Source organism: Nomascus leucogenys, chromosome 6, assembly GCF_006542625.1.
Source record: "Nomascus leucogenys isolate Asia chromosome 6, Asia_NLE_v1, whole genome shotgun sequence".
In the NCBI taxonomy this organism is placed as follows: Eukaryota; Metazoa; Chordata; class Mammalia; order Primates; family Hylobatidae; genus Nomascus; species Nomascus leucogenys.
The window spans coordinates 109,208,698-109,222,990 of record NC_044386.1 but is presented as its reverse complement, the minus strand read 5'-3'; the positions used below and the strand labels follow the sequence as shown (position 1 = coordinate 109,222,990).

Sequence of the window (14,293 nt, the reverse complement as noted above, 5' to 3'; positions counted from 1 at the left end):
CTGAACCTGCGAGGCAGAGGTTGCAGTGAGCTGAGATCACACCATTGCACTCCAGCCTGAGCGACAAGAGGGAAACTCCGTCTCCAAAAAAAAAAAAAAAAAAGCCAAAAAACAAAAACATTAGCCAGGTGTAGTGTCACGTGCCTGTAATCCCAGCTACTTAGGAGGCTAAGGGAGGAGAATCGCCTGAACCTGGGAGGCAGAGGTTGCAGTGAGCTGAGATCACATCGCACTACCACCTGGGCAACAGAGTGAGACTTGGTCAAAAAAAAAAAAAAAAAAAAAAAAGCGCTTATGGCAGTAACTGAGAAGAAAGTCAGCCTCCACCCTCTCCACCAGTCAAAAAGGGGAATAACGCAGGGGTTACAAAGCAGGATGAAGTGTTCCAAGGCCCCCGCTGGCACTGGGCCATACCTGCAATGTAATCTTATTTTTCACTAGCAGTCCAATTTTGATATCCATGAGATTGAGGTCATTCTCCAGCTGCTGGTTAGAACGAATGAGGGTGATAACCTCTTCCCGCATCTTCATAAGGTCAAGCTCCTCCTGAAAATCCTGGTCACTTTGGTCCAGCAGGTGGACAAATTTTCGGACCACAACCATAGGAGGATCCTCAGCATTGACTGACAGAAAGTATGCATCAAAGAATGGAGTTAGCAGAAAAAGTACTATGTCTCAGGAAATAAAATTGTCTTGAAAAAGTAATTCTATTCACACACATTTAATTTTGAGATGTGCTAAGACAACTATCAGGTGCAGTCTTCTGTGTCAGGCTATTGCTATGTTATGGTAAAGGTTAATGCAACAAGCCAATAAGACACCTAGCCACATGTTAGCAAAGGGGCTTATGTCACAGGTCACACCCTCTCCCCCAAGCCTTGCCTTCAGGACAACAAAAGAGGTCTGTGCAGAATACCCTGAACTTGGTGGCTCCCAGCCACTGCCTCAACTCTTCACGCGGAGCCAGTTACTCACTGAGAGTCTTGTAGTCATCCCGAGCTTTGTTTGCCCGAATAAAAGCCTGGATTTTGATAATGTCATTTATCTAAGGAACAAAAAAGAAGACATTTCTCTGTTCATCCATCTACCAAAAATATGGCAAAACCCCTCCTAATGGCCTGTATGATCCAAGGGTGCTTACGTGGTCCCGGAAGTACTGCAGACGATCTCGATAGCGCTTTCGAGCTTGGTGCATCCTTGCCAGGGACTGAATCTGCGGAAAAGGGGTCCTGGAAATTAGAAGAGTCCTTCATCTCAACACGTGTTATACCTGCGCCCCTCATGGAGAAACCCTGCTCAGGCTACCATACCTTTACAACTTCATCTTTGTGGGAGCGCAGATAAGCTAACCGATCTTGATATGCCTTCTTCTGCTTGTATCCTCTCCACTGCGACTGAAACAATCAAATGTTACAGAAGACATATTACTTCCTGAGCATCAATGGAAGTTCAAAAAAAACTTTCATCTTGATATATGATCCAAGTGCAATTTCATGATGAAGTTTTAATAAGGACCACTTCCAGCAGTGATAGGGGAACAAGGGCACAGGCCATCCCTCCACTGGAAGAACACGATGGCTACATTCTACTTCCCCAATGTCAGCAAAGCCCTGCACACCTTTTACAGTGCAGCCATACAGATTCACTTACTGGCTTCTTACAACAAATCAGGTGAGGAAGGTAAGATACAATGGGGCATTCCCCTTTTACACATGGGGACACAGGCTTGGAGATTCACCACTGTCTGGCAGCAGTGCAGCCATCATTCCTAACTCAGAATTCTTTCCAGGACATTGTTCTACCTTATCATTGAAGCAAAACCACAGTTGTTTCCCTCAAGGTTCAAATCTTACAGAAAGGTATAGTCTTAGAAGAAGAGAGGAAGAGGTACCCAAGAACTGCCACTGTGCCACCATTAAACACCTGTGGGCACATTACGGTTATATGGTAGTAAACAGGAGGTACCTGTCAAAGGAAAGAGAAGACTAAGAGTCCGGAACTCAAAAAACACACTCAGTCAATGGTGACAGCTGCCCATTTATTACCCCTGCTCTAGATGCCCGCTTGCTGTCCGTGTGATAGGTTCTGAAATACCTGAATGCAGGTGATGGCAGGGATTTGTTTCTTCAGGAAATTCATCCTGGATCGGAATTCCTGTCGAACTAAGTATCCACGGCAGCGAGCCTGCAGCCTGGTGATCAGGCCTTCATTGGCCAGCCACAGCTGTTCTCGGTTGTATGCAGCAGTCACCCCAGAGATAGAACTCTGAAAAAGCAGTGGTCACATTCAAAGACATTCACAGGCAAGAACGGATGCAGGTTTTCACGAAGTATCGTCCACAGCACACAAGCTAGCACCTCCTGCTTCCTAAGTCTACACTAGATCATTAGCTACACAACAGGAATAAAGCCCTCAGGTCTGTTTTTTAGGACCAGGTTGTTCTCACACATGTCCTCCCACCTAGAATACATTTCATAAACAAAAACTTGATCTTCTTTTACTTCATATGTCATCTCACTTATCCACCTATCCAACACTGACTAGGCTGGGCACTGTGCTGGCTGATCTGGGGTCACTGCAGACAAGAATAGAGTGACAGGTACCCAACAGGGCTGTGTGCCAAGTACCAAGGGACCCCTAGAATGTTACAATGCAGGACATCTCAGGGGGAGAGACCAGAGGTGAGGACTGAAAATTGCTTCTCCAGGCAGATTGCAAATGGTCTTGAAAAGTAGCCTAGAGGGTTTGGACTGTCACTAAAGATACTGGAGAGCCAGGAAACTTTGTCAAGCAAAGGAATAAAACAATCAGATGTTTATTATTTATTTTAGGGACAAGGTTTCATTCTGTCACCCAGGCTGGAGTGCAGTGGTACAATCTCAGCTCGCTGCAGCCTCAAATTCCTGGGCTCAAGCAATCCTCCCACCTCACCTCCTGAGTAGCTGGGGCTACAAGCGTACCACCATACCTGGCTAATTTTAATTTTTTAAAAAATATTTTTTGTAGAGATGAGTCCTCATTATATTGCCCAGGATGGAGATTATTTTTAGAAAAACAATACTGTTAGGAAAGTAGCTGACAGATTAGAGTGAGTAGAGACTTCAACCAAGTGGGTGAATTACAATGCTGCTATTGTGATCCAAGTGAGAGATGGCCTGGGCTTGAACAAGGGCAGCAGCGGTAAGAATGGCTAGGAACATCTGGTTACCTATCCAATATCTACCTTCTCCTTTCTCCTTGGTACCAGAGCCTCGATTTTTTTTTCTGGGCAACACTGTATGCACTTAAAAGACTCCACAAGTGGCCGGGCGCAGTGGCTCACACTTGTAATCCCAGCACTTTGGGAGGCTGAGGTGGGTGGATCACCTGAGGTCAGGAGTTCGAGACCAGCCTGACCAACATGGAGAAACCCCGTCTCTACTAAAAATACAAAAATTAGCCAGGCGTGGTGGTGCATGCTTGTAATCCCAGTTACTCAGGAGGCTGAGGCAGGAGAATTGCTTGAACCTGGGAGGCGGAAGTTGTGGTGAGCCAAGATTACGCCATCGCACTCCAGCCTGGGCAACAAGAGCGAAACTCCATCTCAAAAAAAAAAAAGACTCCACGAGGTAGAGCGAGGTCAAGCGCTGTGAGCAGTAGTAGTATGGCAGGACCTTTGAGAAAGCTCCTTGAGAGAAACAGACAGCTGGGCAGCACACCTTTTTTGCTCTCCTTCCCCTTCTTCCTACTTCCTGCTTGGACTGCTAACTTGATGGTCAAAGCTCCAAACTGTCATTATAGGTGACAAGGTGACCTTGAGAATGGAAGCCACATGCTAAGAATGACAGAGCACAAAGATGAAGGATCCTGGGACAGATGATACCATGAAGCTACATTTCCCCTGGACTGCTGAACTGCAGAATCATTTCATGTGAGATAAAAATACAACCTTATATACTATTGCAGCCTCTGTTTTTTTCCTGTTAAACTGTGTTTGAGGTGTCTGCTGGACTTCTGGACTGCAAAAGCAAGGGCAAAAACCTGGTGGTGGGGAAAAGGGTTAACATCTGGAGGTAGATTTAGGAGTCACAAGCACAAGGGTAAGGGCTGGAGCCACAGGCTTGAAAGAGATCACTCAGGAAGAATGTGTAGGAGAAGGCGGCCAATGGACTCTTCGTATAATTCAAGCAGAGGTCGAGAAAGGAAGGTAGCAAGAGAGATTCAGAAGGAACATTCAGAAGTAGGAAAATCAGAAGAGAGTTGTATGGGAGAAGCCAAAGGAATTGAGGGTTTGAGGAAGAGACTTTTGACAAGTCAAATATGAGTGCTCAGAACTGAATTTGGCAATTAAAAGGTTATTGATGAATTCTAAAGTAAGACTTTTACTAAGTAAAAGCTGGACAGGAAACCACACTGCTGTGAGCCAAGAAGTGGATGGTAACAGAGAGTGAATTAGTGACGAGTAGACTAACTTTCAAGGCCCTTAGCAAGAGTATGAATGTAGGTGAGGCCAGATCAGGGAAATTCCATGGGCTTTAAAAAAATTTTGTATTATTATTGCGGCACTATTCACAATAGCAAAGAGTTGGAACCAACCCAAATGTCCAACAATGATAGACTGGATTAAGAAAATGTGGCACATATACACCATGGAATACTATGCAGCCATAAAAAATGATGAGTTCATGTCCTTTGTAGGGACATGGATGAAACTGGAAAACATCATTCTCAGTAAACTATCGCAAGGACAAAAAACCAAACACCGCATGTTCTCACTCATAGGTGGGAATTGAACAATGAGAACTCATGGACACAGGAAGGGGAACATCACACTCCGGGGACTGTTGTGGGGTTGGGGGAGCGGGGAGGGACAGCATTAGGAGATATACCTAATGCTAAATGACGAGTTAATGGGTGCAGGAAATCAACATGGCACATGGATACATATGTAACAAACCTGCACATTGTGCACATGTATCCTATAACCTAAAGTATAATAATAAAAAAAAAAATTTTGTATTATTATTTTTTCAAAGATGTGGGAAATAATGATGCTTAAGTATGTAGGCTGCTACTTAAAATACAGTCCTTGGGCCAGCAGCATCAACATCACCTGAAAGCTTGTCAGAAACGTAGATTTTCTCAGACCTCACACTAGAATCAGAGCCTTCACTTTAACAAGATCCCAGGTGATTCAGACAGACATTAAATCCTGACAAGCACTGGAGGAAGAGCACGAAAAGTACATGGTCTGCAAGGAACTGGGAGAGGATGAAATCAAGCAGTAAGATAAACAATGAGCTTTAGAAAGGATAGCTGTTTCCTCCGGAGAGAAAATGAAGAAGGAATCAGTGAAAATCCAAGTAAGTTGAAAGTACAGACAGTGGTGAGTAGAGAGTGGGAGGATCTATATGTGATGGCCACTATTGTTGGCAGGGGAGGTAAGAGGTCAGGTTACATGCTGAAAATGAGGTAGCATCCCTTCCCTGTTTAAATTCTTAGGTCCACATATGCAAAACACTATTCAAACATGAGTGTTTCTGTGGAGGTTAGTAAGATTCTCAAAGGTGTCCCTGAACTAACAAGAGTTAAAAATCACTCTGCTAGAAGTTGTACCCTGAATTCTTAGCACAGCACACTAGGCCCTCAAGCTTCAACCTGGGCCTCCTGTCCTGCCACTCCTACCACGTGCCAGGTAATACACCATTCGTCTCTCCTTCAGGGGTCCATGTCCTTTCAGTACTCTGTGCTTTTTCCTTTTCTATTTTCCCTCCTACTTCCTTTTTATAATTTCAGCAAGCTCAACCTTAACTTTCCCTTTCTGTCTAGAACAGCCTTTTCTTTTTTTCTCAGCTGCTAAGATATTATCTATGCTATGTTACTCCAGGACAAAATGAAAAATTCCCTTAAGACTTCCCTTCTTGTGCTATGATTAGAGCACCACTTCTCTCTGCCTTACATTACATTGCTTGGTTTTGTGTCTGCTGTTTTCACAACACTGTGAAACACTGGAAGGTAGAGACTCTCTGATACATATTTCTATCTTCTCAATGCCCAGAACAGAGTTCAATGAATTTAAATTTCATCATCTGTGAAATCATTAGCAATGAAGATGAAACACTGGAAAGGTAAGAGACTGTAACCCACCATATAAAGAGAACTTTAACCACAAGGTAGAAATCACCCATCTGATGTTAACTCCTAAATAAAGAGACTATTTTACTTTTTCCACAGGTGTATTTTTGACTTGTTCCACACAGGATTTGGGAAATATTGCCAAAGGAAGTAAATGACCTTTTGAAAATCTTTTACTGTCCTTTTTCTCTAGGAATCTTGAATGTCTATTAGTAATATGTCTAATCATGACCTACAGGAGCTTACTGAGCATCTTCCCTCAGTATATATTCCTCTCCTTTAACATTCATTAAACAACTCTGGTTTAATTAACAGGAGTGCAGCACCAAGTTAAAACTTAAAAGTCCTCAACAGTCCATCAATGACAACGTAACTTCCCCTTCGAGAAAGTACTGCAAACTTAGCAGCTCACCTTAAAAACTACTAGGGGGCATAGACAAGCACAAATGTGACTAAAATTCGAATCCAAGTACATTAAATTCTGAATGAATACCAAGTTCTTTGGGAGCTTCAAAGGAAGATGAAGGGGGTAAGGAAAGGAAATTTTAAAAAGATTCATAGAGGAGGTGACTTGAGATGGGTGTGCTTGGAGGACTGAATTTTTAAGTTAAATATTCCTTTTTTTGAGACAGGGTCTTGCTCTGTTGCCCAGGCTGGAGTGCACTGCTGTGATCATGGCTCGTTACAGCCTTGACCTCCTGGGCTCAACTAATCCTTCCGCCTCATCCTCCCAAGTAGCTGGAATCACAGACACACACCACTATGCCCAGCTAATTTTTGTATTTTTTGTAGAGATGAGGTTTCACCATGTTGCCCAGGCTTGTCTTGAACTCCTGGGCTCAAGCAGTCTTTTTGCCTTGGCCTCTCAAAGTGCTGGGATTACAGGTGTGAGCCACCATGCCCAGCCTGAATTTTTTACTTTTATTATACCAATAATCAGTACAAAGGGAAGGATAGAATTTTGACAGACATAGATGGCAGGGGAGAGACATCTCATGATAGCAGAGACTTGTTTGGTTCATGACTATATTCCCCATTCCTTAGAAGAGTACCTGCTACATTTGAGGTATTCAACAAATAACTGTTGAATGGGCTGGGTGCACTGGCTCACACCTGTAATCCCAGTACTTTGGGAGGCTGAGGCGGGTGGACCACTTGAGGCCAGGAGTTCAAGACCAGCCTGGCCAACAGGGCAAAACCTCGTCTCTACTAAAATTACAAAATTAGCCAGGTGTGGTGCATGCCTGTAATCCTAGGTATTCGGGAGGCTGAGGCAGGAGAATCGCTTGAACCCAGGAAGGTGGAGGTTGCAGTGAGCCGAGACTGCACCACTGCACTCCAGCCTAGGTGACACAGTGAGACTCTGTTTCAAAAACAAACAAACAAACAAAAAAACAAACAAACAAAAAAAACTGTTGAATGGAACAGCATAAGCAAAGACACAAAGACATAGAAGATGAAAAAGTACTTTAAAAGCTCTATGAAAACGCTAACGTTATTTGAAAGTGCAGGTTGTAGCTAATATAATTTGTGAAACAGTCAGAAGAGAGACTGAAAATATAAACTGGGAGAGATCAAAATAGTTGCATTTAATGGAGTCAGCAACTTTTCATTTTTCTTTTATACATCATCTAACTTTTCTTAGCATATGGTTTATATCACTTAATTCTATAATTCAGATGTTTTACAAATTCAGGCCTTAGTCACTCCCCCAACTACTACAAAAAAATTACCCCAAAACAGCTCATTACATGACCTCAATTTTAGTCTAGGGCTTCTGACCACACATCCTGTTCCTCTTAATTAATATTATAGCTTGAAAACACTTTCTCTCAGCTTCTTCTTTTGTGAAGAAAGGTGACCTACCTGGATCTCCTCCCGAGAAAGCTGCATAAAATTTTGCACAAAATTTGGGGGTTCGTCCCATCCTCCTTCCTGGGTCTCCAGATTGTGGTAATAATAATATCCACCTTTTACCCAGTGCTTCACCCACTTGCTGTTATTATCTCCTGGCAGAAAATAAAGGAAAGATAGAAGACATCCAGAGCCACACTCCCCAGCTGCATGTCCAGAACTGCAGGATTATTACAGTCAGGTCTCACAGTCTAAATGAAGACCACTCCGAAAGCTGCTCCTTGGATCTGTGAGAGTAAAGGGGCATCCTAAGCCCCCATTAAATTATGGCTTTGTAATGACTAATTTAGCTCATTTATGTCTATAAGAAGAAAACACCTGTGAAGTCCAATTATGGAATTAACCATGATTAACTTTGTTCACTCCAAAGCCAAACCTTAAGGCCTGTCTGTCGTAAAAAATGGGCAACCATTCAGCCTCTCCAGTTTTTCAATTTTTTTTTTTTTTTTTTTTTTAGACAGTCTTGCTCTGTTACCCAGGCTGGAGTGCAGTGGCATGATCTTGGCTCACTGCAGCCTCTGCCTCCCGGGTTCAGGCGATTCTCCGGCCTCAGCCTCCTGGGTAGTTGGGATTATAGGCACATGCCACCACGCTCAGCTAATTTTTGTATTTTTAGTAGAGACAGGGTTTTACCATGTTGGCCAGGCTAGTCTTGAACTCCTGACCTCAGGCGATCCGCCCGCCTCGGCCTCCTAAAGTGCTGTGATTACAGGTGTAAGCCACTGCACCTGGCCCAGTTTTTCAATTTTTTAAAAGTCCATAAAACGGATAAGAAATGTTCTTTCTTTCCCTCTTTTTACAGACAAACTACTTTTAATTGCCTATAGGCTTAATCAGAGCTACTGCTACTCTGTGAAAGATAAACAGTTAAATATTTTAATCTTTCCCACATTCTCAGAAAATTGGCCTTGTTAACACAGCTGTCCACAAAGGGGGGGAAAAGGATATTTTCAAAAATAGGGATTTCATCTCCTTTAAAATGAGCCTAAGTACTGTATAGCTATGCTAAAAGGTCTTTCCCTATAGCTTATCCCTTTCCTCTGTCCCCTCATATACTCAAGGGTTAGCTTCAGGGCACATATGTATTATCCCAGAACTTACCTACTGCCAGTTTTTTCTTCTTGGCTTCAGCAAGGTCACTCTGGTAAGTTTCACCACATTCAGGGATGACTCCATATAAGCCAACATCAGGGGAACGAAGGGCACTCAGTGTTTTGCCAACATCACCACTTTCTACTGCCTCATTAATGGCAAAGATTCCTAAGGCAACTATTCCGGGAAAGAATTGTTACCAGAATAGTTTAGAGAGTGTCTAAATTCACATATTGGTTCACCTAACTATATCTACTGGCAAATTGTTCCCCCATACCTATCTTGGTCAAGCTGTATGGAGCACCTTGTCACCCCCAGGCTCCACCAAAACAGAAATAAAACAGGTGATACATACACTTCTGTGCTTCTTGGGTGTCTTTGTTGGACTGCCAGATTCCACCTTGAATTTCATCCAACCATAACACAGCTGACTCATCCTGGATTTCCTACATATTGTTAAAAGCAAAATATTAAAGTCATGAAATCAGGGTATAAGTAACATACATGTGATGAGGGGGGCAGCTTCCTAGACTCAATTAAATATGAAAGAACAGGCTTAAAAAATATGAGACACGTGGGTTAGTCAAATGGAAGAAGTAGGCATCAAAAAACTGGTAAAAAGTTCGGTGCAGTGACTCACACCTGTAGTCCAACACTTTGGGGGGCTGAGGCAGAAGGAATGCTTGAGCCCAGGAGCTCGAGACCAGCCTGGACAACATAGTGAGACCCCGTCTCTCTAAAAACAAACAAACAAAACAAAACAAAATAACTTAGCCAGGCATGGTGGTGCACACCTATAGTCCCAGCTACTAGGGAGGCTGAGGCAGAAGGATCGCTTGAGCCCAGGAGGTTAGGCTGCAGTGAGCCGTGTTCTTACCACTGCACTCCAGCTAGAGTGCAGACTTGTCTCCAAAAACAAACAAACTGGTAAAGGTCATAAGATAAGGGAAATGGCTCACATGTTGGTGAAGATTATATAAAGATGAATTTAAGTGGTTCAGGAGGTTGTGAACAGCTAGAAGGGACAAGAGGCCCAGATAGACTGGGAAGGGGTCCAGAGACTTTAACAGGGTGACAAGGGCCAGGGTATATATATGAATATGCAGTACTTATTTGAAAGCCTCCTTTGCCAACAATATTCAGAGGAAGTTAACGTTCTCTATGACTACTAATGTTTTTAAGACTGTCAAGTCTTACTTTAACCAGAATCTTTGAATTATCACATTTAAAGCCAGAAGTCACTACAGGCAATCTACATTTCTCACCAGCTGATATCCTAAAACTTGAATGTTAAATCAGTTGCTGGGAACTTAAAAGCAAATTTTCACACAGAAATATCATGAATGTTGTGATTACTTTCCTTAGTACAGCTAACAAAAGCCTCACAGCATAGTCTGAGTTGACTATTGTGGATAGAGATGATGTATGATGTAGTGGAGGTGACTTACTTTCCTCTTCCTAAATTTGTTAAGACAATTTTCTTTTTTAAAGGAGATTGTTGGTGACCATTTGCTCTGAACGGCATTTTAAACAGAATTAGATTAGTGGAAATATCTTCCTCTAGTATCTTCCAATTTTTTTTTTTTTTTTGAGACAGAGTCTCGCTCTGTCACCCAGGCTGTAGTGCAGTGGCACCATCTTGGCTCACTGCAAGCTCTGCCTCCTGGGTTCACGCCATTCTCCTGCCTCAGCCTCCCGAGTAGCTGGGACTACATGCAACCGTCACCACGCCCAGCTAATTTTTGTATTTTTTTAGTAGAGATGGGGTTTCATCATGTCAGCCAGGATGGTCTCGATCTCCTGACCTTGTGATCTGCACGTCTCGGCCTCCCAAAGTGCTGGGATTACAGGCGTGAGCCACTGCGCCCGGCCGTATCTTCCAATTTTCAAGAATGTAGCTGCCATATTCCAATTTGGGGAAGTAGCTTATGGATTAGCCCCAGGTAGTCACTACTGTTACTGAGAGTTAGCCCAATAGGATTCTACTTCTACCTGCTCTCAGTATGAGAGTCAGAATCAAAAACCACTGCTGATACCCCGTTAGATTTCCATGGTCATACTGAGGTTATGTAAGCTTCAACGATCTCAAAAGAGTGGGGGTTGTTAAGATGCCTGTAAGGTCTTTACAGAAAGCATCAATTCAGCAGATTACTAGGGGACTCTTCTTTAGAAAAGACAAGGCACTTCAGGTTTTAAAGTGGCCAGGTTGTGAGAGTCATGTTTGTGGTGATCTAGGCAGACCCAACAAAATTAACATACTCCTGAGGCTTGAGCTAACAGCAATTGGTATAAATAGCAACTCAAAAAGTCATTTAGATTGCTTGATGTGAATATAATTTGCCAAGGCATGAATGAGGCAGAATAAAGAACTTAGTAAATCACCATAACTATGTGTTCAAATGAGGCAGGGTCTGTGAGCTTTGAGGCAAAGTGAAACGTTTCACTGCCCAACAGCTGAAGTCACAAAACCTTAGGGAAGGCTTGGCTTTCCTCCTGTTTTATTAGAGAAAGACACAACATTTCACTCCATATAGTGAAGCAGCCACAATCCCTGCAATTTATAAAGAGTGCAGGTGACAGGATAAGGCCAAAGGAAAGCATCTGAAATTGAAAGCAGTGATTTCTCTTAAATGTAGTCTTTTAGAAAGATAATTTAACCTAATTATGGTAGGTGCCGGCCTTACAATTCTAAGAGGCACTGTCCCAATTTTAAGAAGCGCACGGTCTTGGGAAAGGAAAAGAGTAAACAGATAAATACAATGCAAGAACAAATAAATCACTTAAAAGCTGCAGAACCTAGTACCTTCCTACCACTAGTCGCTTTCTATTACTGAAAATAGAAAATGACCACACACAATCCCCTAGAGTCCTAAGAATAACTACTGGAAATACTAGACAATAGTTCCAATGTGAGACAATACAATGAGTCAGCTGCAGGCTTGTGACAACTTAAATTGTGAAGTCATAAGCGAGAGAGCTGATGGTCTAGTCTCCAAGAGAAGCAGCAAAAAATCCTTGTATCATAAAAACAGAAGCATTTCCACGGAATCAAGCCATTTTTGGTTCACTTCTGGGATAATCATACAATAGATATTTGAGCAGAATCTGCTGTAAGCAAAGTTGTGAGACTTAGCACAACCTCCCTTGCATTGAGAAAGGCAGAACCTTTCCGAGCATTCAGAATTCTTTCTTCCCTGCCCCACGCAGATTAAAGTAAAACCTTTCATACACACTCCTTAAGAAATAAGCAATAGAGCAATAGTATGAAAGGCAAGAAAAAGTGAATGGATGGGTGTCTCAGGTGTTTTAGGGAAACATTAATATAGAAAAGCCCCTCACCAGAATGAAGAAGGAAAGACAGACAACATACACTACCTCATCCCAGTGTAAGAAGAAAGAACAGGTTCTTTCTGCTCCAATTAGACTGAATAAAATGACAAAACCCAAATCCTTCTGGTAAAATTTGTTTTAAAGAGATCACCTAAGATTAACTCAAATCACCGAGCACAGTGTTAAAACCCAGGCTAGATGTTATGGAGCGAAAACAGATTTGCTGTAAAAATGCTATATAAGATATATTCAAGTACAGCTCCCTACCAACTCTGACACTTAGAAACACACTGATTGCATTTCAGAAGAGGTAAAGAGATAGGGACGAGAAGTCAGAATTTAAAAAAAGAGTGGGCAATGATTGGAGGTAGAAGAGGTGAAGAAGCCACAAAATACAGAGAAAGGGAGAAGAGGCAAAAGAACGACTATGTTATGTACATGTATATATGGAAAGCACACACTCACACACCCCTCTAAAGGGCACTTCTCACCACTCAAAACTTTTTAAAAAGCCTTTACTTACTATGTGGCTTGGTTTGCATGTGTGATGATAGACCCAATATTACATGTATAACTATATAACCACATATATACCACATACACACATAAACACACATACACAAATCTGTACAACACATTTATTAACTACACAACATAAGCACTGACCAATCATGATGGAGCAGAGTCCTTATGGCCACTGCTGGTTTAGTTGCCGTATAGTGGGATTTCAACTAGAGTTGGGGAGTGATGGCACAGATATGGGAGGGTTGGGACAATAACAATGTACCAAACGAAATAAAAGTATTTCAATGTCCTAACAACTGGTACAGCTGTGCTGGTGTGAACCAGCTGATTACTAGCTACATGCATATAAGCACGTCTGCACAAGTGCCTACACACACATGGAGGTCAGAGAGAGATTTAAGTCATTCTTTTTTTTGAGACAGAGTCTCGCTCTGTCACCCAGGCTGGAGTGCAGTGGCCCGATCTTGGCTCACTGTAAGCTCCACCTCCTGGGTTCATGCCATTCTCCTGCCTCAGCCTCCCGAGTAGCTGGGACTACAGGCGCCTGCCACCGTGCCGGGCTAATTTTTTTTTTTCTTGTATTTTTAGTAGAGACGGGGTTTCACTGTGTTAGCCAGGATGGTCTCGATCTCCTGACCTCGTGATCCACCTGCCTCAGCCTCCCAAAGTACAAAGATTACAGGCGTAAGCCACTGCGCCCGGCTGATTTAAGTAATTCTTATTCTTTCTTCCTTTTTGAGACGGAGCCTCGTTGTCACCCAGGCTGGAGTGCAGTGGTGTGATCTCAGCTTACTGCAACCTCCTACTCCCGTGTTCAAGCAATCCTCTTGCCTCAGCCTCCTGAGTAGCTGGGACTACAGGGATGTGCCAACACTCCTGGATAATTTTTGTATTTTTAGTAGAGACGGGGTTTCACCATGTCAGCCAGGCTGGTCTCAAACTCCCGACCTCAAGTGATCCGTCTGCCTTGACCTCCCAAAGTGCTGGGATTATAGGCATAAGTCACCACATATGGCCTAAGTCATTCATATTCTTAATTATAAAATGAGTTCCTGAGGAGCCCTGATATCCATGTCTTGCATTCAGACTTTACTACTCATGACTAGTAATCCACTTTTATCAAGAGTCCCACAAACACTAAATTTAAATGAAGAGAGACGTGACATCAGTGAAAATGGTAAAGACTTCTGAAAATCCTCTCCACCATGAAAAACAAACAAAAAACACTGGCACACTGGCAAACAATCACCAGCATCAGTTTTTCTTTTTGTGAAACGGAGTTTCGCTCTTGTCACCCAAGCTGGAGTGCAGTGGTGCT

The 14,293-nt window shown here is 42.8% G+C and overlaps 1 protein-coding gene across 1 annotated transcript in view; it reads right to left on the bottom strand.

Annotated features, from left to right (window-relative positions):
- IQGAP1 (IQ motif containing GTPase activating protein 1) overlaps positions 1–14,293 on the bottom strand; it is a 112,849-nt gene that overhangs the window by 27,453 nt on the left and 71,103 nt on the right. Inside the window, exons 16-23 of the mRNA XM_003268502.3 lie at positions 9,476–9,566; positions 9,130–9,297; positions 7,981–8,123; positions 2,095–2,265; positions 1,311–1,394; positions 1,142–1,213; positions 976–1,045; positions 415–623 (exon numbers count right to left, since the gene is read on the bottom strand). Coding sequence (XP_003268550.1) covers positions 415–623; positions 976–1,045; positions 1,142–1,213; positions 1,311–1,394; positions 2,095–2,265; positions 7,981–8,123; positions 9,130–9,297; positions 9,476–9,566 — 1,008 coding nt within the window. The remainder of the gene's footprint in view (positions 1–414; positions 624–975; positions 1,046–1,141; positions 1,214–1,310; positions 1,395–2,094; positions 2,266–7,980; positions 8,124–9,129; positions 9,298–9,475; positions 9,567–14,293) is intronic.